General features: G+C 34.4%; 1 protein-coding gene across 3 annotated transcripts in view; it reads left to right on the top strand.

Moving 5' to 3' along the window:
- The window catches only part of RNGTT (RNA guanylyltransferase and 5'-phosphatase), a 271,692-nt gene that overhangs the window by 127,913 nt on the left and 117,982 nt on the right, over nt 1-25,797 (top strand). The window contains exon 12 of one of the 3 annotated variants that reach the window (XM_012638247.1): nt 3,625-3,693. The exons of the other annotated variants lie outside the window; for them this stretch is intronic. Within the exon in view, the coding sequence (XP_012493701.1) occupies nt 3,625-3,693 (69 nt within the window). The remainder of the gene's footprint in view (nt 1-3,624; nt 3,694-25,797) is intronic. 3 annotated transcript variants of the gene reach the window in all.

Raw genomic sequence — 25,797 nt, 5'->3', positions numbered from 1 at the left:
TATTAATAAAAATCTCAGATTTCATCTCAATCCCTAAAAATTTTAGATTTCATTTCGATCCATAAAATACTTTTTTTCCCTTTGAGAATTTTACCTCTCTCTGTATTCACCTTATTCATATAGTGCATGCTATAACACATTTGAAGTCTATAAATTTTAAATGGCTGTTGGAGGGCTATTATATTTAGGAGGTTATAGAAGTCTTTGGGGCATTTGTTTCAGAGAGCCTTTCTTTGGTTATTTCCTGTTTTCAGTTATAGTCTGATTTAAATCTGCTCTGAGAGATTTTACTTTTTTAGCTGTCTGACTTCAAGCTAGTTGCTTAAGGTCTGATGGCCTCAGTTTCCTTTTCTGGGAAGTTGAATAATAATACAAACCTCAAGAATACATATCTCATGAGGAGTTATATGTTTTATACCAAGCACAAGACTTGATTGTAGGTCTTTAATACATAGTAGGTGATATTGTAAATGTTGATGTGTTAAGTAAAGAAAGAATTATTGTTTGGAGTAATTTAGAGGAAATCTTGTTTTGACACAAGAATTTTCGTAGTCTTTTAAATTTTTATTCATAAAAAGTTAGAGTAAAATAAAAAATGAAGCAGGCAACATCATGTTATCTAGAGTCTTGCCAACTGGATATTTTTTACTATTACTTTATACTTTATATACATGAAGTATATTTTTATTGTTACTTTATACTTTACATATAGGGATGGTCCATTATATGACTTCGAGAAGTTTGATTTGTCAGTTGAAGAGTGACAAGGTTCATAAATTTGGAAAGGAGAGCTTTGTTTCTCATAAAGGGTTGCAGCCTATTCGGTGGTCATTCTGACAGGCTGGGAAGCAGAGCTTCCGGCCAGAAGCTGGAAACACATACTTCAAGGGAATGGTGACGGGAATAGGAATTTATGCTGAGTGGGGTGGCCCAATATGCATATTTAACAAGCTATAGGAGGAGTCACGAATAATTATGAAAGAAGAAGCATGCATATGCTCAGTTGAGCTTCGTGCTGCTTCATGGGATCCATGTTCAGAAAATGGCAGTGTTAGTATGATCCCAGGGTGGAATTTTTGGCCCCCTGATGTCAAAAGATGAAGCAGAGGACATGAAAACCTTCACTGTACATCCTCTGTAGACTAGTCAGACCCACTCCATGGTTGGTGACCTCTTATCAGGAAGGAATGTTGGTCAGTTGTAGTATTGAAACTGCAAAAAGGGAAGAGCAACATTAGGTAGTAGATTGAAACCAGTGGTGGAGCAGGTCTTTTCAAAAGGCTGGTTCAATTTAACCCTTAGTGAAGAAAGCCTAAGCCTAATGAGGGAGGGAATATAATGAGGTATGTCTGACCTCCATCCCACCATGGCCAGGAACTCGAATTTTAAGGTTTCTCTGGAGTCCCCTTGGCCAAGAGCAGCTCTGTTTAGTGTGTGTGTGTGGTGGGGGGGCAGTGCAGTTTAGGATTTTATTTTTATTTCTTGGGTTGAAGAATTCAAAAGCCATGTGTACTTGACATAAATGATACACCTACAATAAAAGTAGAACAACTTAAAGAGTAAAGGTTAAAAATTCTTTTAAGCTTTTTTTTTTCCTGTTTAAAAGATGATTGTGGTATATTTGATTTTCATTGCATCATTGCTTAGCAGAATATATGCTATGAGTTTAGCAAGCAACTTTTCTTACATGATATCATATAAGAAGTATCAAGGTTATGCAGTTTTGTCTTGTTTGAACCTTTTATCCATCATTAGTTAATGTATATTTTGAAAATGTTTAAATAGTATGTGAAAATCTTTTAAAAATATGTATCAATTTTAAAAAGTATATATATTATTATTCTCAGTTTAAACATGAATCTCAAAAATTTTTTTCCTCCAGGAGGAATATTTCACATATATGAAACAAAGACTTTAGTTATTGCCTTCCAAATTTTCAGCAAGAATGTAAGTGGATATTTTGACACTTTGATGCTTGGAGTTTATTTTCCTCTTTAGAAAGGAATTTATAAGAAATCAGTAATTTTAATCCATATTGAATTTTTGCTTAGGCAGATTTCCTCCTCAGATGGCTAGGTCATTTATACCTATAAGTACACTGCAGACAAATGTATCCATTTCAGAACTGTCTAGAAATTTTTGCCCATTTGACCAAACTCTGATAATATGACTCTGAAAGTCTCAATTTGTCAGCTCCTACTTTCTTAATGTTGTAATAAGATGAAAAAACAAAACAAAAACACCAAGAACATTACATTTTTTAATTTTTAAAAATATGTAACATAAAATTTATCATTTTAACTATTTTTAAGCATACAGTACAGTGATATTAAGTATATTTACATTGTTGTGCAACCATTAGCATCATCTCCAGAACTTTTTCATCTTTGAATCTGAAACTCATTAAACACTAACACCACCCCCAGCCCCAAGCCACTGGAAATCACTGATCTAATTTCTGTTTCTCAATGTGAGAAAGGAGCATTAAAGTTTTAAGGAAATATAGATATTTAAACTCAAATTTGAACTGCCCTCAGTTTAGAGAAATTATAGATTTTGAAGGATGAAATAGAGAAGATGAAGTCCCAGTTTAGGAGGAGAATCACAAATTTTATTGAGTGCAAAATAAAAATTTGAATTTTTGGTTGTTGCTTTTGGAAAGCAAGTCTTCTTATAAATGTAGTGCTTTCAGGAGGATGTGATTGTGTTAAAAGGGACAGATAACACATAGCGTATCCAACATTTTGGAGACAAATGTGAATCCCAGAACTATCCTGAATTTTCTGCTAGTTGGCCAGATTCTGGACAACATGATGTTTCCTGGCTTCATAAAAGTATATTTAGTTCTCTTTGCTGAAATGCAAAAATCAGTGTTTAGGGCCTTTGTCAGTGATACACATATTGAGTTCTTCAAAATAATAAAAATCCGTGAAAGAAAGCATTTAAAACTACTTGATCAGAATTAATTAGAAGAGTAATTGGTCTTTAACTCTGCTCTTTAGTAGATATGGCGTTGAAAAAAACTGTCAATTGTATTTTGTACTGTATCCTTTGCAGGGAAATTCTCCGCTTGAAAAAATATAAAAAAGATGAAAAACAAAACAAAAAAGAAAGATCAAAAAATTGTCTGAGGATTTTTCGAAAACACAATGTGTTTTTGAATTATAATCTTCATATTTGAGCTGGTTTCTGGTTACAAATTCTTGTCTCCAAGCAGATTTCTTTGCTGACTCCTTTTTTGTGTGTTTATTTTTTATTCTCTTTATTTAATACTTTCCAGAGTTTCCACTTTCACTTTATTTCTGGCTTCTATGTCTTTCTTCCTATTGTGCTGGCTTAGCAATACATTTAAATATATGTTTTTAGTAGTTTATTCATTATTTTGGTTGTTGTAGTTAGGACTGTTGTTCAGTATATCTAGCCTGCAATGGAATGGAAATTTTCATGCATTTTTTTTCCCCCAAATTTTACAATTTATTAACCTAGATCCCCTGGATCTATCCCCTCCCCTATTTTGTTCTTACAGCCTATATGTTAAGAAATTTTTATAAAGCTGATCAAGAAATTAAAATAATTTTAAAGTAATTATTGTATTTTTAAAAAACATATGTATTGATTTTATAGCTACTTGAAGGAAATTTTGCCAAAGAAGTCAGCCATGAAATGGATGGACTTATTTTTCAACCTACTGGAGTAAGTTCATTTGTCTCTATGTGTGTGTGTCTGTATGTATGTATACATATATACATGAGTGTGTATATATATATACACACTCATGTATATATAAAGTACATTTGCCTCAGACATAATTACCTAGAATCGATTACTGCAGTGGTCACTGCTTTTCCTTAAAACAAATTGTTCATTATGAAAGATTTTATTTACATCAATTATATAATACTAAAATGAATACCTGTTTGCTTTTCACTCAGCTTAAGAAATAAACATTGTTGGTCATTACTTTTCAAGGAAGTTAGTCTTTTAAAATAATTTACTTACGATTTGTGCAAAATGAATGTCACTTTGTTTCTTCACTAGAAATTTACCAATAACATTATATAGGTGACTTATTTCCTTTTCTAACCTGGTATACCTTTAAGTGTCAATTTCTCTAAAACTTCATTTTGCTGTAGGTGAGTAAAATTCAAAGAGTTGTCAATACTTGAAGAAAAATAGAATTTTGGAATATTTATTCCATGTTGAATTTCTGAAATGCACTGAAGAACTTTCACCAACTTAATTGTCAGATCATATATTTGGAGTAAGTTGTGTTTTACCCTCTAGCAGGTTTTCTCAGCCTCAGCAGTATTGCTGTGTTGAGCCAGATAATTCTTTTCTGTGGGAGCTGTCTTGTGCATGGTAGGATGTTGAGCAGCATCCTTGGTCTCCACTGACTAGGTAACAATAGTACCCCTCCTTCTAGTTGTTACAAGCAAAAATATACCCAGACATTGCTTAATTTCTTTCCTCTGTAGAGCAAAATTGCCCCTTACTTGATAACCACTATTCTGTTCTGTAGGGCAGTGTTTTTCAAAATGGGGCCCATGGAGGAGGATTAACACCACCCAGTAAGTTATATGTTATAAATGTAATTCACCCAAGACCTACTGATTAGAAACTCTGGAGATGAAGTCCAGCAGTTTGTGTTTTAACAAGCTCTGCAAGTGATTCTGATGCATAGTCAAGTATGAGAACCACTTATATACACTATAGGAAAGAGCTGTATTTCATGTTCTATTTTTAGGAGTTAGGATATAAGCTAGTTGAAAGTTATATGGAGAGATACCAAACTGGGTACCTGGAGGAAAGGGAAGGGAACTAATACTTTGAACACTGTGTATTAAACACTGTATAGATTGAATATCTCTAATCTGAAAATGCAAAATCTGGAACGCTCCAAAATTTGAAGCTTTTTGAGTGCTGACATGATGCGCAAAGGAAATGCTCATGGAACATTTTCGATTTTCAGATTAGGGATGCTCCACTGGTACGTATATATAATGCAAATATTATAAACTCTGAATAAATTTGAGTCCAAAACACTTCTCCTCCCCAGCCATCGGATAAGGGATATTCAGCCTGTATTACGTATACTTTACATATATAATAAAACTCTGCTATAATGTAAATTTAGATACAATGTGATATGTGATTGGCCTTTGTCTGCCTTGCAACTCTCTTGCTAAACAGAGAGAGAAAAAAATACCTTATCTTCTGTGTTTGAGGGAGGAGGAGAGGGGGGAGAGCTAGAGGCTGTGGACAGAAATTGAAGAAAATGCTCTTAAAAGATGGAAGTTAGGTCTTTGAATTCTAGTATTTTCCAGGCCCTATCTCCCTAGATTGAAAAAAGTGAAATCTAGATATAACAATAAATTCAGAAAATTTTAGTGTGTGAAACTCATGGTTGAGACCTGTGCATATATGAGATTTTGATATAGGTAAGAAAAATGGCCCAACAAATAACTATGTAAGTATTGGCTCATTCAATAACTATACTGGGTGTCTAGTATAGTTAATTTGTCAGTCTGTTCCCATTCTAGCAACCACAGTTTTTATTACAATGAATTTGTAATTGATATATGGTAAGGCAAGTTTCCCTGTTTGCCAGGATTTTCTTAATATTTGTGGACATTTAGTTAAATAAACATACAAGTTTCAGAATCAGTTTGTCATGTTACCAAAAAATTCTTGTTAGGAGTTTAATTGGAATGGTTTTGAATTTAGATTTATTTGGAGAAAACTGATGTGCTTACAATGTTAAATCATCTTCTCAATTAATGTTATGGCTTTTTTCAGGTCTTTTTCTGTTTTCTAATTGAATTTATGCTTTTTAAAATTGTTAAAGGTAATTTCTAGATATTTATCATTTTGTGCTTTTATAGTAAATGACTTAGTTTCTTTTTTTGTTGCTACTTCTAATGCACTGCCACACTATGGATTTGTTTCATTGATTCAGCAGTCTTGCTGAATATTCTTAGTTCTAGTAATTATCTAATGTTGTATATTGGCCAGGACCGTAAGTACTGAATTAAATATTAGTTCTAATTGGATGGAGGAGTGGAAGACATTTATACCTTGTTCTCATCCTTAAAGGGAAGGTTGCTAAATTTTCTTCATTAAGTATATTTGTGGTAGATTTCTGTTAGATAACCTCTATTGTGTTAAGGAATTTTTGTTTCTATTTTTCCAAAAGTTTTTTTCTTTAATCATATATAGGTTTTGAGCATTAACACCTTTTAAAGCATTAATTTTAAGGCATTAATGCCTCTTCTGTATCTGTTGAGATTATCATGCCATTTTCCTTTCTACACCATTCATGTGGTAAATTACATTGATTTTTCTCATGTTAACCGATCCTTGCATTCCTGGGGTAAATGCTGTTTGGTCATGATATATATAATTTTTTAAGTATACCTTTGGATCTGAGTGTAATAGTTTCTTGAGGATTTCTACCACCTTATTTCTACAGCTTATTTATCTCTTTTGTGTATATTTAATGAAGGTAATATTTCTTGTGGAAGAAATTATACAAGTTGCAAATAATACATCATAATGCATGCCCATAATTTTAAAACTCAATTTAAAAGAGTGGTTTATACGGAAAAATACAGCAGTCTCTTTCTTTTTTTTTTTTTTTTTTTTTTTTGAGACAGAGTCTTACCGTGTTGCCTGGGCTAGAGTGCCAGGGCATCAGCCTAGCTCACAGCAACCTCAAACTCCTGGGCTCAAACAATCCTTCTGCCTCAGCCTCCCGAGTAGCTGGGAATACAGGCATGCGCCACCATGCCCGGCTAATTTTTTCTATATATTTTTAGTTGTCCAGCCAATTTCTTTCTATTTTTAGTAGAGACGGGGTCTCACTCCTGCTCTGGCTGGTCTTGAACTCCTGAGCTCAAATGATCCTCCCTCTTTGGCCTCCCAGAGTGCTGGGATTACAGGCATGAGCCACTGCACCCAGCCCAGCAGTCTCTTTCTTACAGTTCCCTATACCCAAAATGCCACTCCAAGGAGACAGTTATTTTCTTTTGTTTTAGTTGTTTTTTTTATTTCCACATTTCTATGAAAGCTATGCTGCTCTTAGTTTTCTATTTTATACATGATCTGCTTCCTTTCTACTATGGACGAATAGGATTAAGACCTCTAATTTCACCAATATCCCCTACCCGCTTTCCTCCTTCTTTCATCCCATTATAATTAGATCACACGTTTGGTCTAATGAATATTTAGTATTCATTTTTTAGTATTTGTATTTGAATATTTAGTATTTGTATTTTTATAGTGATATAAATTTTGTTCACCTCTGAGTCAGGTAGTATACTATTATGTTTTCTTTCTTAGAAAAGTTTTTTTCACTTAAAGTTAGGAATATTTTCATTGTTTATGATTATCAATATTTCTTCCCTTAAACTCTCCAAAAGAGCTGTTAAATTTTTTTTTCCAGTGCAGTCAAATATATAAGTTCCAGTTTTTACTTGAAGGCATTCTTTCTGAAACCTTCCGTTCTCTAGTCCTGCTGTATAGCTTTTTCTTCTTGGAATTTCTTTTCATTTTCATCCTGGAAATCCCATTTACCTTTCTTCTCTGATAGATCTCCCACTTCTTAGACTTTGTTTTCTCTTTTCTTGGTTTGAGTGATCTACAAATATTTTTGTTCTTATACTTATGGGGCTTTTGTTTAACTTCAAACTGAAGAGGTTATTCTTAGTAGTCTCTCTAATCTGCTCATTACCAGCTACAATTTTATGACTCTGACTTGGCTTTAAATTACTTACAGCATTTGCATAGTTTTATACAACTTGGCATAATCTTACCTTCGTTCTATGTACTAAAGAGTTAGGGAAAAGGTGTAATAAACTTTGTAGCTCAGGATTACTAGCCTAAATGTCAGAAATTTCCAGAATTGAATTTCCACATATTCAATTTTGTATTTTTAAAAACTTTAATAAGTCATAACTGATAGCAATATTAAACAGTTGAACTGAAAAGAAGAAGAAGAATTTTACTCAAACTCTTTATTCATAATAAACCTAAAACACTGGCTTTCTCTGCTTTTTCCTCCTTTTGGATGGCTGTCTTTATACTCTTCCTCTAAGGTATTTCTATCCCCCCTTCTTTCTCTTTGTAGAGACATTTATTTTTATGGCTATAGCTGTTGTGGACTCCTAAGTCAACTTTTAACTTATGGCTTTTATTTTGCCTCTAGTACTCTATTTCTTCCTTTATGTTATACATTTCTACTAGAGATACCCAACTTTTAGACAGTCACTAAAGTCTAAGTGGCTGATCATCGTTTTTGTCCTTTTGGGTTATCCTTGCTATCTATTGGTTTTTTTTTTTTGTTTTTTTTTTTGCTTTCATTTTTTTTTGGAGACAGGGTCTTGTTCTGTTGCCTGGTTTTTTTTTTTGCTTTCATTTTTTTTTGGAGACAGGGTCTTGTTCTGTTGCCTGGGCTAGAGTGTAGTGCGGCATGATGATAGCTCACTACAATCCAAAACTCCTGGGCTCAGGCGATCCTCTGCCTCAGCCTCCTGTGTAGCTGGGAGTATAGGTGGGCACCATCATGCCCAGCTAATTTTACAAAACTTTTTGTAGAGATGGGGTCTCGCTGTTGCCCAGCCTGGTCTTGAACTCCTGACCTCAAGCAGTCTACCCATCTCAGCCTCCCAAAGTGTGGGGATTATAGGTGTGAGCCACTGCACCTGGCGTATGCCTTTTTTTATTATGTCAGATTGGGTCCATATTGTTTTATACTCAGGCTATTTCAGTAGCTTCTTAACTGCTCTTTGTATCTGTACTGTCTTTTCAGTCCACTCCTGTTTTTTGGCTAGTAATATTATATTCTGGAAGAAAGTCTTATATGGGGGAGACGAGTGCTAACTGACAGAAATATGATGCAAACCACAAAGGTGAGCCACATATATACTTTAAAATTTTCTAGTAGCCACATGAAGAAAAATCAAATGAAACTGGTGAAATTAATTTTAATAAGGTTTTATTTAACCCACTCTATCAAAAATATTAATATTCTAGCATTTACGCAATATAAGAAGTTGTTATTATTGTACTAGGTCTTTGAAATCCAGTGGGAATTTTATACTTGTAACACACCTTGGACTTGCCACCTTTCAAGAGCTCAATGGCCACATGTGTATTGGACAGTGCAGGTGTAGATATATTGATTTCTTGTTTCCCCTTTCTCAGATGTGCCCATGGCTTTTGTACATAACTCATTTGTGGTCTTTGTGTTGTAATTCTCTGTGTAATGACAGGTTTTTCTTCTCCAGCTTGCAGAAGAAAATAAGGTTTACATAACTTTATTATTCAAATGAAATAGGTCGGCCCCCTACTCTTCTCCCCTTTCTAAATCATAGTGCATTTGCATGTGTGTTTTTTGTGCATTTGCTGCCTTCAACACTATGTTGATGTTGTTGAAGAGACGTATTTCTAAGCCACCCCTATTAGTCCGATGTTAGTATTTTAGGGTATAAAGGAAATGGAAAGGTAATTGCTAATTTTCTTCCATATCACCTTAGTCATGCACACTTAATCTTGTACCTCTTTTGACAACACTGACACATACACATGCACATCAAAAAACTATTACTTTATCATTACTTTTAGAGCAGCTTGGTCAGAAGTGACACACCTTTGTCTAGAAGTGGGCCTTTCCCATGATAGTCTAGGTCCTGGTTGCCAGCGCATACTTCCTGCTTTCCTGACAGGGAGTTGCTCAAGTTCTCTGGAAGCGACTGACCTCATTCTGAGGCTACCAGTCAGTCCAAGAGAGATGTAACATTGGAACTAGAAAGAGAAACAATTTGGGCCTTAATAAGATTTTGGATTCCTGTGCATACTTCATCCCTTCCTTGCTCTTCATTCTGTAGGATTTGGTTTGCTTTTGTGAAGTAGTGTCCTTTTCTGTCCTTCCTCTTGACAGTTGTTACTTAATTGCCAAATATCTTTAGAACTAAAATAGATCACTTAAGTGACTATTCCCAAAGTGAGAATGATCCTTCTTCTATGGCGATGCCACTGCACTCTAGCTTGGGCAACAGGCTCCCCGCCAAAAAGAATTCTCCTTTAAGATGCCTTGCTGTTTCTTACACTAGATAAAGAAGTAGCTGCCACCTTATGAGGTATCTGTTGGTTACGTTTTTGTCTCACAAAAACTACTGGCTTCTCTAAGGTTACTAGTCCTTTCCTTATTCATCTTTAATCATAGTTCGTAGTGTCTAGGATAGTGTTTGGCCCAAAAGATCTTAGAAAATTTTTGTTAAAGGAATGAAAATGCATCTTTGTGTTTTCCCCTAGTCTTTAAAATTTATATTAATATTTTCTTTACCAATGTAGGCAAACATCTTTTAAATTTACAGCCATGTTATCTTCCTTGCTGTGCTGCAGATGTATGATATATAATAATTTATGCTCTTACCTTTTTCTTTTAAGAAACTTGTCAGTGACTTTCTTTAAATTCACCCTTGTTTCCTTGCAGAATCCAGAATCCAAATACCAGTTCTTCCTGAAACAATAACACGAGCTTTGCCTTTTGCATATTCTCTTCAGACTCTCCAGAGGGTTTGAAGTGGTCTCTGGTTAAGATAACCTACTAAATATCTCCTTGGTTCTCCAGTTTTTCAAGTGTAAAATGTAGAGGCTACAACAGTTTAGCTTGGAAATTCTGTTATGATCATATGATGGTTAATGTAAACGAATATAAATCAGTGCTTAAGGATTCTTTCTGCCAATATCTGGTGAAAATCGATCAGGTAATGAATTTTTAATAAAAGAATAAATTCTTATCTTTCATAAAACAAATATATCTTTTAAATGGAGGGTTAGACAATTGAAATAGATAAACTAGATTTCTTATGAAATTTGATGACTATTTCATGACTATATTCCTATTAACTTTTTTCTTTTGCCATGATTTCAATAGAATTTTCACTTTTATATGCTTTACTTCCTCAATTATTATAGATTATAAATTATGTAGAATGGCTTTGAAAGGATTACATTCATCAGTAGACATTGTTTCTTTTTTCTTTTTTTTTTTTAAAGACAGAGTCTTGCTCTGTTGCCTGGGCTAGGGTACAGTGGCATCATAGCTCACCATGAGCTCAAATTCCTGGGCTCAAGCATTCCTCCTGCCTGAGCCTCCCAAGTAGCTGGGACTACAAGGCACGTGTCACCACACTTGGCTAATTTTTTTTTTCTATTTTTTGTGGAGATGGGGTCTAGCTCCTCCTCAGTCTTGTTTATGAACTCCTGGCCTCAAACAATCCTCCATTCTCACCTTGGCTTCCCAAAGTTCTAGGATTACAGGCATGAGCCACCATGCCTGGCCCCAAAATATTAATTTTCATAACAGATTCTTAAGTTAGTTTGTATTTATGAAAGATTCATCTCATTAGAAAAAATGCTTCACAATTACCTATTTTGGTAACAGTTTTATCAGTGGTACAGCACTATACTGTACTGATTATTAGTCTATGGTTCTTGTTCATTTTCTGTGAAATTCTAAGAATTTCAGTCTTTGTTTCTTATTATATTTCATTTGTTGTTGTAATTTCTCATGCACATTTTCTATTTAGTTTCTTATTTCTTGAAAGCACACTTTACCAACTTCAACTCTCTTAATTTTTACCACTAATATATACCTTTCACTGTGTGGTATGCTCTTTAATGGAACCTCACTGTTAATTAGTTACAATGGCATCTGGCTGTAAGAAGCATGTGATACTTAGCAAAATGTCTACCCATTCTATTTAATTCAGTGATTCTTTTCCATTCCTACCATATTTTTGTTAAATCTTCTTAAACAGTATTCTTGGTATAAAAATATATTAGCTATACCATACAGAAGGGGCTCTAGTTTAGCATGAATCCATTCGTGATAAGCAGGAAGCATTTTCTTCCTCATGTGCGAAATTTCATTACATTCAACTATGTAGCCTTTGCTATTTTTTCATTATTTTGGCTTTGCAATTTCAACCTTAGATTCTCCCACAAAGGCTGATTTTTTATTTTTACTTACTGTGTCCTCAGTTTAGGCCACCATCACAAGAGTGGTCATGTTTATTCCACTTTCAGGCTTCTGATTTGCCAGCACCCCAGGCTGAGCCTCTACTTAGGTCTTACACAGAGATTTATGACTTTTCTAAAAAAACAGAAATATAAGTTTCTATTAAAATAGGTTAACTTGAAGGACATTATCAAACAGTGTATTTATGATATTCTGCTAAAAGAAAGCAGAGTTTAAGTCATATTTTTCTGATAATTCTTGACTTATGATTTCTCTTTATGGCTTTAAAGGAAGGAATACTTAAGATTTTTCTCACTTAATTTTTTTTTCTTATACATTGTCGTCAAGTTTCTTTACCACGTGAAAATGACCTCTTTTTACTGCTATTTGCATATTCAAAGGAAACACCTTAATTTTCCTTTTCACCTGCTCTAAGTCTTCTGTATGAGAAAGTAAGAAGAGAGTTGATTATAGACAGATGTAGCTTCCAGTGGTGAGAGGAGATGTGATTTTTGATGGTCCAGGAACAGGGCGTCGAATAACCCTGTGTCATCCAATGAGAAATTTAATCCCATTCTTATTTTTATTCAGTCTCTCAGATTATAAAGGGAAAGTTTATTTCTAGTGTTTAATATCTAAGACTTGCTAATTTTTCCCTTTTCAACAAAAGATTTTGGGGCCTACTTTTATACCATTCAATAGGAGCATATCTACTAGAATTTAGTATCATTGATTAATTTCTATTTTACCTAATTTTAGGAATACTTATTATTTAGGGTAAGCAATACCATTTTCAATTTATAGTATTAATGCTATATCATTTGGTATAAAGTTTTCTTTTAAAAATATATTTTTTAGATTTTAGAGTCAACTAATCTAAAGAAAAATGGTAAGTAAATAATAATACTGGTGGTATTTAGATATGGCAGAAATCATGAGGGTGGTAAATGAAGTTAAAATTTAGAAAACACTATGGTACTAGTTACTTTTTATGTTAGTTTCCTATGGCTACTTTAACATATTACCACAAACTTAATAGCTTAAAACAGCACACATTTGTTCTCTTACAGTTCTGGAGGTCAGAAGTCTAAAATCAGTTTCACCAGGTTGGTATCAGGGTGTTGGCAGGGGAATGCTCCCTCTGAAGGCTCTAGGGGAAAATTCATTTCCTTGCCTTTTCCAGCTTCTAGAGCTGCATTCTTTGCACAGTCCCCTTTCTCCATTTCTACATTTCAAAAAGATAATCTCCAAAGTTCTACGTTTCTGTGAATTGCCTCAGGTGACTACATAGGGGAAAGGTTACTAGGCAAGCATTCTGCTTATATTATAGCAGCCCTAGTTTATTACTTTTATATATTGTATTTCTAGTAAGATTATGTTTTAAAAAGGATTTTGCCTGCTAAGTAAATGAAGTTTGAATCAACTGATTTTTTGAAAGGTCACCAGTGATCTCCATTCATTGCAAAATCAAGATAATTTTTCAGCCTTTTTTGATCTTCTAGTGTTAAGTCTGTATTCTGTCTACTCTATCTTGAAATACTCTTCTTCTGTGGCTTCTGTGACAACACATATTTCTGATTCCTTGTAATCTTTTGCCATTTCTTCTGTTTCATTCAAGCTGTTTGTCTTCTACTAGTCATTGAAGCTCAGAGTTTCTGAAGGCTCAGTGTACTATATCTTCATTGTTTCTCATGCCCTACTCTTTTTCTAGTAATCTCATCCACACACAAGATTTTAGTTCTTCCTATTAGCCTTTGGCTCAGACTTGTGATTTCTGTATAAGCTCCAGATTTGGTTATCTGATTGTCTACCCTAGTATCACTTTTCGAATTTCCTAAAAACACCAGAAGCACAATGCAGACAGATAGTCCCCGACTTATAATGTTAGGATTTTTCAGCCTTGTGATAGGTTTATTGGGAATGTAACCCCGTCGTAAGTCAAGCATCAATCTGTATATTAAAGATGAACTCTATCTCTACTCCCAAAACAAACAAGCAAACATACAAACTGTACAGACTAGTTCTTTTTTAGCATTTCCTACTTCAGTTACTGAATGCAGTTACTTAAATCAGAAAGCTGTCATCTTTGGCACTTTCTCCTTTTTCCGTCTCCAAGTCTTATTGTCTTCTGAGTATCTCATAAATTATTCCCCTTTTTCTCCATTGTTACTGCTAAAACTCTAATCTGAGTTGTCATTCATTGTGTCTTGCTTGGACCACTGCAATGGCATTCTAACTGGTCTTGCAACATCTACTTTTGTCTTCCTTCAGTATGATCTTCATTCTACATCCAGAATGATCATTTTCCTTAATCTCTGGTGCTTTCCCCTTGTTCTCAGGTTAAAGAACAAAATTAGATTTGGAGACAGTTTACTTTTATCTTTATCCCATGCTGCCTTTTGGTTTCCTCATGTGTTTTGCCATTGATTGAAAAATAATTTTAATATTTTTTTATTTAAAGGTGGCTTAATTATATTCATAGTGCATCTTGGTCATTTTGGGATGCTATAACAAAATACCATAAGCTGAACAGCTTATAAACAACATAATTTTATTTCTCACCCTTCCAGAGGTTGAGAATTCTAACATCAAGGTACTCACACATTCAGTGTCTAGTGAGGGCCTGCTTTTTGGTTCATAGATAGCCATTTTCTTGCTGTGTCCCCACTTGGCAGAAGGGATAAGGGAACTCTCCCAGGTTACTTTCATGAGGGCACTAATCCTATTCATGAGAGCAGAGACCTCTTGACCTAATCACCTCTCAAAGGCCCACCTCCCAATACCATCACATTGGGGGTTAGGATTTCAACATGTGAGTTGGAGAGGCACAAACATTCAGTCTATAGCACAGCGTTTTTAAAAATTTGAAATGTTGGCCGGGCGCGGTGACTCACGCCTGTAATCCTAGCACTCTGGGAGGCCGAGGCGGGTGGATTGCTCAAGGTCAGGAGTTCGAGACCAGCCTGAGCAAGAGCGAGACCCCGTCTCTACCAAAAAAAATAGAAAGAAATTATCTGGACAACTAAAAAAAAATATATATATATAGAAAAAATTAGCCAGGCATGGTGGCGCATGCCTGTAGTCCCAGCTACTTGGGAGGCTGAGGCAGGAGGATTGCTTGAGCCCAGGAGTTTGAGGTTGCTGTGAGCTAGGCTGACGCCACGGCACTCTAACCCGGGCAGCAGAGTGAGACTTTGTCTCAAAAAAAAAAAAAAAAAAATTGGAATGTTAAGCTGTATTTGACAAAATATTTAAATACTTTGAGAAAAGTTTTGGTATTTTTCTTCAAAAGAAAAAAAGCTGTTTATCTTCAGTATAAACCCATATTCTTTCTAAGGTTTAAGGTTTAAGCTTTTATCAAACAGAAATGATCATTTTTAAGAAGAATCATTTTTACATTGAATTTTTCATCTCATATCAGTCTGTCCTAAACCAAGTAGGTTTTATTAGACTCCTATTTATATAATTTTCAGTTCTACAATTTCATTGCCATTTTGAATTGGTGATCTTTTTGTTGTTTGCCACTTAAAAACGAATATTTTAAAATGACAATTTGGCATTTTAATGTGCTGGTAGTAGATTTTTTACTTGATAGCTATTAGATCATTTAATTTACAAAGTTGATAATAAAATGAAATCTTACTTGTTTACTAGCTTTTACTAGAGGATTTTAATGGTGATTTATGTAGCATATTAAATTTTTACATCTGGTAATAACTGATTTTTTAACCTTTTAAAAAATTATCTTTGATTTACTTTTATCATCTGGAGGCACTCATTATTTCTAGACAAGAATTTTTATGTCCTTAGTAGTCCCTCACTATGAAATAAAAACAAAATTGTGTATAGTGGATTGCATAATTGAGGTAAGAATAAAAATCTTGAAAGCATTTTTGCTTGTTTTATATTTAGAAAAAAAATGGCTTTTTTTTTGTTTTGTTTTATCCCACTAGCTCTACTGTGGTTAGTAAAACCTGTGATTGTTTCTGTATTGAGTCTATAGTATTTACTCTCAAATAATAGAAATATATTTTAATGTTTTCATCACTATCTTGACTTCCTCTAAAGTGGGTCAGCTTGATTTTATGTCTTTGGCATTAATCTGTATGTAAATTTAGAGTCAGCTTTGATTTTAATATTGCATTCTTTTGAAATATTAATGTTTTTATTAAATCTTTACTATTGCCAGGTATATTGAATGTTATGGATAGATTGTAAAATGAAAATTGGAATTAGTCTAATGCCTTGTCTTGAAGTACATGATGAATTAGAGTGGTTTTCCTCTGTAGCAAGGATGTTACCATGGTGAGAGCTTCTGTTTCCATGACATTTGCTTGCATATTTTGATAGGTCTTCAGTTGAAGAAAGGCTCTGTTTTCTGGCAGGGTGGAAAAGTATCATTCTGTCTTTTCTCAAAATGTGTCATTTTTTATTGAAAAACGTAATAATTTCTAAGGAATTGTAATAGTGCAGTGCTAAGAAAGAAAATACACCTTGTTTAATTTTAATTTTTTTCCTTGTTCAACTTTTAGAGCACAGGAAAATATTCTTTGTGTAAGAAAGAAAAAGGGGAAGAACATCATTTTCTAGTTTACTTAATAAATAAAATATTTACTTTTCCTTTGAATTTTGTTGACAAAATAAACAGCTATAGATAATTTGTAATCAGTCTCAGCTGAATATAGATATATAATGTTACTGTATAACTAAAAGCAATTGCTAATGATGATATATTGGTAGCAGAGAAAGAGGAAATAAATATAAATAAGGATTTCATAAAAATGAAAAGAAGTAGTGAATTCCTAAGAGGGTAAATAGAGTACAAAATCAGTTCTCATGTAAACGATACATCTTAAACACTTAACGAATTAGGGATAGTTCTTTTTCATTGATAACTATGTTTAATGTTGAAACAATGGTAGGTCTTAAAAAATTTTGTTTTACAGTGATAGTGTTAATTTTAATATTTAACTAGATAATACATTCGCATGGTTCAGAAATTTTAACATGTGTTTAAAAATGCATAGAAGAAAGTCTCCCTCTCATACTTCTCCCCCTCCCAGTTATCTATAGGTTTTCGTTTATCCTTTCATAGTTTCTTTATACATTTGTAAACAAATATGTTAATACATTCTTATTCCCATCCCACTTTTCAAAAAAGGTAGTGTATTATTTTGCATTTTGCGTTTCAAAATTTGTCCAGCTAGATTTTTTAATGTATGTTTTGTTAGTGCTTTGATTTTTAGCATCTGGGAACATATTGGAATCATAGCACAAATGGCTTGTGGTTGACACCTCCCATCTCTTATGCCTATAGCAATTCGGAATTTTAGAAGGAAATATTTAAAAGCACACATTTTGTCAACTTAGAATAAGACAATTGATTTTCCTTTTGTTGTTGCAGTTCAGTGGTAACTTCAGTGGCTCTTTCTACTGGTAGACCAATTCATTTTGTAAGAGCTACAAACTGAAATGGTCTTTAATGAGTACATATTTGTACAAACTATTTCTTCTACTTCAAACTTTTTTTTTCTGTGTAACTCTCATTTATCCTTCCCATATCAAATTAGGTGTGCTTCCTTGGGGAAGCCTGATCTTGCTATTTGAGCATGACTCTCCTCTGTGATTCCGTGATACTCCTGTTGGCCCCAAAGCATTTAGTACTATATTAATTTTCAGTTAGTTTAAAAATTTCTATTTCCCTTAGTAGATTGTAAGTACCATGAAGGTACTGTTTCAGTCACATTGTATTTTGAGTACCTATAACAGTAGATTCTCAGGGGATGAATATTAAATACTGTGTTTTACGTATATGCATCCTAAATATTTTAATTCCTCAGATTCACTGTACTTTTTCTTGTATTTACTTATTCTCATCCTTTTTTTTCCTGTATATTTCTCAGCTTAAATTTTATTTCCTCTGGGAAATATCTCTTAATCTTTTTGACCATGTTATATTTCCTATTACCTACTATTATAGCACTGTGAATTTCATGTTTTGTTAAGTCCCTCACAATTTATTGTAGCTGCTTACTTGTCTTAAATCCCCCATTATCTTTATCTCTCTGGTCTGTAGCACAGAGGTTGACACAGACCTAAGATATTGGTTGACAAAAAATAATGAATGCATACTTTAGCCTACTTTGGTGTAATTTAACTTCCCAGATGACATTTGATAATATCTAGAGACATTTTTGATTATCAGTACTGAAAGGGTGGTGGTTATTGCTACTGGCATCTCACCAAGGCCAGGGATGCTGTTAAACCTCCTACAAGGCACAGAATATCCCTCACAGCAAAGACTTGACTGTCTCCAATATCAGTAGTATTGCTGTTGAAGAACCCTGCTTTTAGACTGTGGATTTAATTCTTTTGCTTTCTTTGTATTATCTTAGATTTATAGATTCATAAATTTATAGGGTTTTTGAATATACCTGAACAGATGACGTCTTAACCCTTTTGCCTTTTTCCTTTTAAATTCTTAAATTTTGTGACAGTTTAATTTTTTGACATGTAAAAATTGTATGTTTAGGGTATACAACTTGATGTTTTGATATATATTGTGAAATGATCAGCACATTCCAGCTAATTAACGTATCTATCACCCCTACCTGGTTGCCATTTTGTACCATTTGACATCATCCCATTTCTACCTCTCTCTAGTTCCTGGCAACCACCATCCTCATCTCTGCTTCCATGAGTTTGACTATTTTAGATTCCACATGCAAGTGAGATCATGTGATATTTCTCTTTCTGTGTCTGGCTTATTTTACTCAGTACAACGTCCTTCAACTCCATCCATGTTGTCTCAATATGGCCAATTTCCTTTTTTTTAAAGGCTCAGTAATATTCCATTATATATACACCACATTTTCTTCATCCATTCATCTACTGAAGGACATTTAAATTGTTTTCATACCTTGGCTGTTGTGGATAATGCTGCAGTGAATGTGGGAGAGCAGATATCTCTTAGTGATTCTGTTTTCAGTACCCACAGGTAGGATTGCTGTGTCAATATGGTGATTCTATCTTTAATTTTTTAAGGAACCTCCATACTGTTTTTAGTAATGGCTATACCAATTTACATTCGCACAACAGTGTAAAAGGGTTCTTTTTTCTCCATATCCTTGGCAATACTTATCTCTTGCCTCTTTAATATAGCCGGTCTAATATGTGTGAGGTGATATCTCATTGAGGTTTTGGTTTGCATGTCCCTGATGATTAGAAATGCTGAATACCTTTTCATATACCTGTTGGCCACCTGAATTTCTTTTGAGAAGTGTCTGTTCATTTTTAAATCGGGTGATTTGTATTTTTAGTATTGAGTTGTATGATTTACTTTATATTTTGGGTATGAACTCCTCATCAGATATGTAGTTTTCAAATATTTTTTCTCCTTCTGTAGTTGCCTTTTCATTTTGTTAATTGTTTGCTGTGCAGAGGCATTTTAGTTTGATGTAGTCCCACTTGTCTATTTTTGCTTTTGTCGTTTGTGCTTTCTGTGTCGTATCCAGAAAATTGTTGCCAATACCATTGTCAAGAGGTTTTTCCCTATGTTTTCTTCTCGGAGTTTTACAGTCTAAAGTTTTATGTTTAAATCTTTTAATCCATTTGAGTTGATTCTTGTGTAAGATGTGGACTCTTTTGTCTTTCCATTGGCTCTATATAATGTGGTAGTTAGAATATATTTTGGGATATGGAGTAAAATATTTGGGTTCAGATATAATATCTATTCTATCTAGACATGTTACTCAATTTCTTATGCCTCAGTGTTTTGATCCATGGAAAAGGAGATTATGTTAAGTTAACCTACCTCATGGAGCTATTCTGAGAATAAAATGATTTAATAGCACTCAAACCAGTGATTGGTAAAAAATAAAAACTCAGTAAATGCTAACCATTACAAGTTATTATTGCCTTTATTATTCCATGGAAGGGGCATAATAGGGGATAAAACGAGAGAAGATGAATAAGGACAGATATAGAGAAGGAGGTCTTTATTTGTTAGGTTGAGAAGTGTATTCTATATAGTAAGCCATCTAACCAGATCTATTCAGGATCAATTATATTTGATAGGGCTGTTGATAATAGGGATAGCAGTTAGGTTATCACAATAGCCTGGGTGAAAAAGTAATGGAGATAATTGATGGAATATGGAAATGATAGAGGTTGCATCAAAGATGACTCAGAAGTTTTAAACCTATCTGGTTAGGAGCTTCATGTTAATCAGAAATGGAAATTAGAATGGAGAGGAACTAGTTTTTTATTTAAGAACATAAATGATTCGGTTTTAGATTTGAAACTTGAGGCTGCCATTAGGACATTTACGAGGAGGCCTGTGCTTGACATACTTTCATGTTTGAAAATGAGTATCTAGATCTCCTTGGGAGAAAAATTAGCACTAGAGATGAGTATTTGTGAATAATTCTCATTGTGGCTATATTTGGAGTCTTAGGGGAATGGATTACATATAGTGAGTAATAGTAAAAAGAAGATAGAGAATAGATTGTTGAAGACTGTATATTTTTCATAATTGATTCCATTACTTTACTCTTTCTAGTAGCATTAATATCTAGGATTTCTTCAATTTTCTTTAAAACTAAATGCTAGAATAACAACAAATAATAAAATTAATATTATAGTGAGGACAAGGAATCTTTCTTAGCTTTAAATGTGATCCTTGTGAAGAAGGCATTATGCTTCAGTGCAGGGCCTGGAATATATATGTAATATGTTCATGTTTGACTAGTGGAAATAATAAAATAACATAGAGCTACAAGGCATTTTTAGGTAATCTCTGGTCTAGATATCCTGTTTTAGGCAAGCAAGATGCTATTATTGCATTTTTGCAAATGAGATAGATGAAGCCCACTTTGAACTTGCTTAATACCATTAAGTTAGAAGAGACAAAGAGGGACTAAATATATCACCCTCTTTGTTGTTATTACTACTAGCTTCATTTACCATCAAGGTTTCTCAACTTTGGCACAATTGACATTTTGAGCTGGGTAATTTGTTGTGGGCAGCTGCTCTGTGCTTTGTTAAGATGTTTAGCAGCATCCCTAGCCTCTACCCACTAGATGGCAGTAGCACCCCTCCCTCAACCAAAAATGTCTGCAGACATTGCCAAATAGCCCTTGGGGGCCAAAATTGCCTCTGGTTGAGAATCACTGCTTTACACAACTATATCACTTACGCCTCCAGTTAGTTGTCTCTCTCTGCCTTAGTTTTATAGATTTTTCTGTGACATATGGCCATCCTCTACCTCTAAGCCAGATGCTGTTCTCATACGGTAAACACCAAGAATTGTTTCTTTGAGATGGCAATGGATATCTTAGGTTTTATTGGTAGTTGCATTCAGATGTAATCTATCCCCAGTTTTTTTGACACCTCACTTGGTAAAATCAGATTTATTTCTATAGAACTAAGTACTATATTTATCAGTTAAATATAGCTTTGATAATTATTTTTATCTAGATACATGTTGGCAAATTTAGTGAAATTAAAATGTGTGACTCCCTAATTATACATGAGAACATGTGGATTGAAAGGATGTTTTAGTATCCTTGTTTATAGTTTAAGATTCTGTATTCCAAGTTTGGATAAATTATAAATACTGATTTTTAAAAGGCTTATTTAGTAAGTCCCTATGTTATATAGTATCTTTGCTCTTATTATTTTGGGGATCATGAAAAAAGAATTTTTTGGTAGTGATTACTATTTGCAATCTTTTATAAAAATTGTTAGTTTAACTTATTTCGTAATCCCAAATATTCTACTTTAAAAATTAAGTATACCTGAAACAAACATTTTGTAGTAAATTTTAAAATTGTTTATAAAACTTACTATTTTTATTCTTTACCAAGTATTTATTGAGTATTTTACTAGATTTTTTTATAGACACAAAATTGATATGATTTTTGCTGAAGTAGAATTTGCATGCCAGTGGGTATTTCATTACATTTTACTCATGGAATCTATGTCATTGTTGACTTTGCTTTCAGTAATTGGATTTAAAAAAATAACATTTTCTAAAATATTTCATCATGTATTTCATTAATTGTCATAAAGCTGCTTTCAAATTCCTAATATCAAGTCTAGTATTTCAAATTACTATCAATGATTTTATGTGCAATGAGATGAGTAATGAGTTAAGTTTCTGAGTTATTATTGCTATATAATACAAGAATTAGTATACACTATTTTCTCATTAGACAAGATTGAGTCTTAATTTCCAGATAGAAGAATGTGAATGATATTTAATATTTATTATACAAATACAATTACATATTAAAATACTTTTTAGAATTTGTCATTAGGTACTTATTATGAGATGTTTTATAATTGTACCATCATTAAACTTTTCTAAATTTAATAGCTTAGATTGATGTTGGTTTCTAAGTGGTCTCACACTCATAGTCACTTATATAAATAAATAGGGAACAGAAATAAATGATGATTTTTCTGTGCTTTGGGAAAAACACTTCCCAAACTGTGCTTTCTTCTAAACTTTACAACAGTCGAACATAGAAGAGAACTTCTATGACCAAATGTGGGGTTCTTCCCAACACACCAAGCAGCGGACAACAGCTGGGTGTCCTCTAATTTAATTCCAACACTATCTACCCTGCAATAGTGTCAGGTCCCACAGGATGAGGGCTCAGTACCCAAGACTGACCCCCACCCCACGCCAGTTACAAGTCTGGGCCTCCAGAACTTCTGACCAACCGGCTTCATGTTGAGATTCCCACAATTCCCTCCCTCTTTGGGTTCAATTAATTTTCTGGGATGGCTCATGGAACCCAAGGAAACACATTTACCGATTTATTATAATGGATATTACAAAGGATACAGATGAAGAAGATGCATAGGGCAAAGTATGGGGGAAGGGGTGCACAGCTTCCATGCCTTCCCTGGGCGTGCCACCCTCCAGGAACCTCCTGATATTCAGCTATCCGGAAGCTCTCCAAACCCAGTCCTCTTGGATTTTCATGGAGGCTTTGTTACATAGGCATAATGGGCAACCATGTAGAAAGATGATTGGACAAAAAGCACATGTTCTAAACCCAGCAAGGCCTGTCTATTTAGAGTCTTCCTGGCCTCCTTGTGTAGCATTCCTTCTTCAAGGGCGTGAAGGACTTTTAACTCACAATAAGATTAGATTACTGCCTTGGGCAGGTGAAAGGAGAATGGGAGAAGGTCAGAGAGAGAGAGAGAGAGAGAGAGAGAGAGAGAGAGAGAGATTCTATCGCCTCAGGCTTGCTCCTGAGACCTAAAGTGCCCCAACATTACAACAAGGACTATAAGAGTTATGAGCTAGGAACCATGAACAAAAACCAATATATATACCATAGCACCACAGTCTGTAACTGTGAAATCCCCTTGGCAGAGCTTGCAAGTGGGGTGGGGATAGGATCGGGATAACCTTTTTCAGGCTACATAGGCTATTTTTTTCAACCCATTCTCCCTTCTCTCTTTACTCTTTTTGACCTTTTACTAGTATAATGATCCACTGTTACTAAAAGGTCTGTGACATTTCTGTCAAATAAGCTTTATTAGGAAAATGATTAAATTTTTATCAGATTCTTTTCATTAGTGGGTTGATAAGTATAAAATTTTGCGGTTCCAATATTTCTAAAAACCTGTATCTGAAGCCATTCTGAAGAGATTTATTTGTGATCATCCTGAAGTATGTGTGTTACCTAATGAGTTTCTTAGGGGATAAATGGACAGAAATTTCCACTGAAAAATTATATATTTGATTTTATATTTACTCATATTTAAACATAGGGCTTGGGGGAAAATTAGTGTATATTATGTTCTTAAGCGTTTTTTTCAAATACGACTTCTGTCATGGAACCAATGCAGTGTAGACAGCTCAAAATACCAACAAAATGTTTGGAAAGGATGTGGTTAATGAACACGCACAGTATGTCGATTGTTTGAGAAGTTCTGTTCTGGTGATTTTAATCTTCAAAATGAGCCACCTGGGCAACCTGAGACCAAAGATAATGATGAGCTGAAAGCGGTAGTGGAAATGAATCCACTTCAACCTACTTGTAAATTAGCAGCAAGGTTTGACGTTACTAGTCCAACAATATTGGACTATTTGAAACAAATAGGCAAGATAAAGAAGCTGGATAGATGGGCTCCTCATGAATTAAACAAGCGTCAGAAGAGAAATTGTTTGGAAACTTGCCTCTCTTTGCTGTCATGACATAAAGGCGAACCATTTCTACACCGTATTGTGATGTGTGATGAAAAATGGATGCTTTTTTTTTTTTTTGAGACAGAGTCTCACTGTGTTGCCCGGGCTAGAGTGCCGTGGCATCAGCCTAGCTCACAGCAACCTGAAACTCCTGGGCTCAAACGATCCTTCTGCCTCAGCCTCCCGAGTAGCTGGGACTCCAGGCATGTGCCACCATGCCTGGCTAATTTTTTCTATGTATTTTTAGTTGTCCGATTAATTGCTTTGTATTTTTAGTAGAGACGGGGTCTCACTCTTGCTCAGGCTGGTTTCGAACTCCTGAGCTCAAACAATCCGCCCGCCTCGGCCTCCCAGAGAGCTAGGATTACAGGCGTGAATCACTGCGCCTGGCCAATGGATGCTTTTTGATTGCTAGTGTTTGGCACAATGGTTGGATAAAGATGAAGTGCTGCAACACAGTCCAAAACTGAATATTCATCAAAAAAAAAGCTAATGGTGTCTGGTGGTCCAGTGCTGGTATTATCCACTACAGCTACATGAAACCTGGTAAGTCGATTACAGCAGATGTCTACTGCAACCAACTGGATGAAATGATGAGGATGCTTGGGATTAAGCAGCCAAGATGGGTCAGCAGAGATAGGCCAATCCTCTTGCAAGACAACACTCAATGACATGTCACACAAACAGTGCTGCTCAAACCATAGAGGCTGGACTTGGACAACTCTCTGTCATCCACTGTATTCAGCCGACCTTGCACCAACTGACTACCACTTCTTCCAGGCTTTGGACCACTTCTTGCAAGGAAAAGTATTCAGTTCTCAACAAGCTGTAGAAAACACCTTTCGCTATTTTATTGCCACTCGCTCTCCAGGCTTCCTTGCTGCTGGCATGAACAAGCTACTGTTAAGATGGCAAAACTGTGTCGATAGTTTAGGTGCATACTTTGATTAATTGTACCGTTTCTCATTTGAGATGTGATAAACTACACTTTTGATTCAAAATCAGACATTTCATATTTAATGATTTATTAAAACTGTTCTATCACCTCAAACAGAAATTCTGCAACCACTAAGCAATAATTCCCCTTTTCATCCTCCTCGTACCCCCTGATAACCTACAATCCACTTTTTGTTGCTGTGATTTTTTCTGGCCTGGCTGTTGCATGTAAGTGGAATTGTACAATATATATCCTTTTGTGTCTCACTTCATTTATCATTATGCTTGTGAGGTTCATCCATTTTGCAGTATTTATCAGAACTTTATTCCTTTTGAAATAATATTCCATGTCACCTTTTGTTTATTCACTCATCTGTTGATGTAAATTTGGGATTGTTTCTACTTGTTGACTTCTGTTACGAATGCTGTCAATGAACATTGACAGCATTGACGTCTGTTGGAGTGGCTGCTTTAAATTTTTTGGATTTAAAAAATTTAAAATTTTTTGGTGTATACCTAAGAGTGGAACTGCTAGGTGATATGGTAATTCTATATTTAGCTTTTTGAGGAACCATCAAGCTTTTATCCATAGTGGCTGCACCATTGTATATTTCTTTTTTTTTTTTTTTTT

The sequence above is a fragment of the Propithecus coquereli genome, unplaced genomic scaffold (assembly GCF_000956105.1).
Source record: "Propithecus coquereli isolate 6110/MARCELLA unplaced genomic scaffold, Pcoq_1.0 Scaffold127, whole genome shotgun sequence".
Taxonomy (NCBI): Eukaryota; Metazoa; Chordata; class Mammalia; order Primates; family Indriidae; genus Propithecus; species Propithecus coquereli.
The sequence above is the reverse complement of the archived record's forward strand: the minus strand, read 5'-3'. Positions and strand labels throughout refer to the sequence as shown.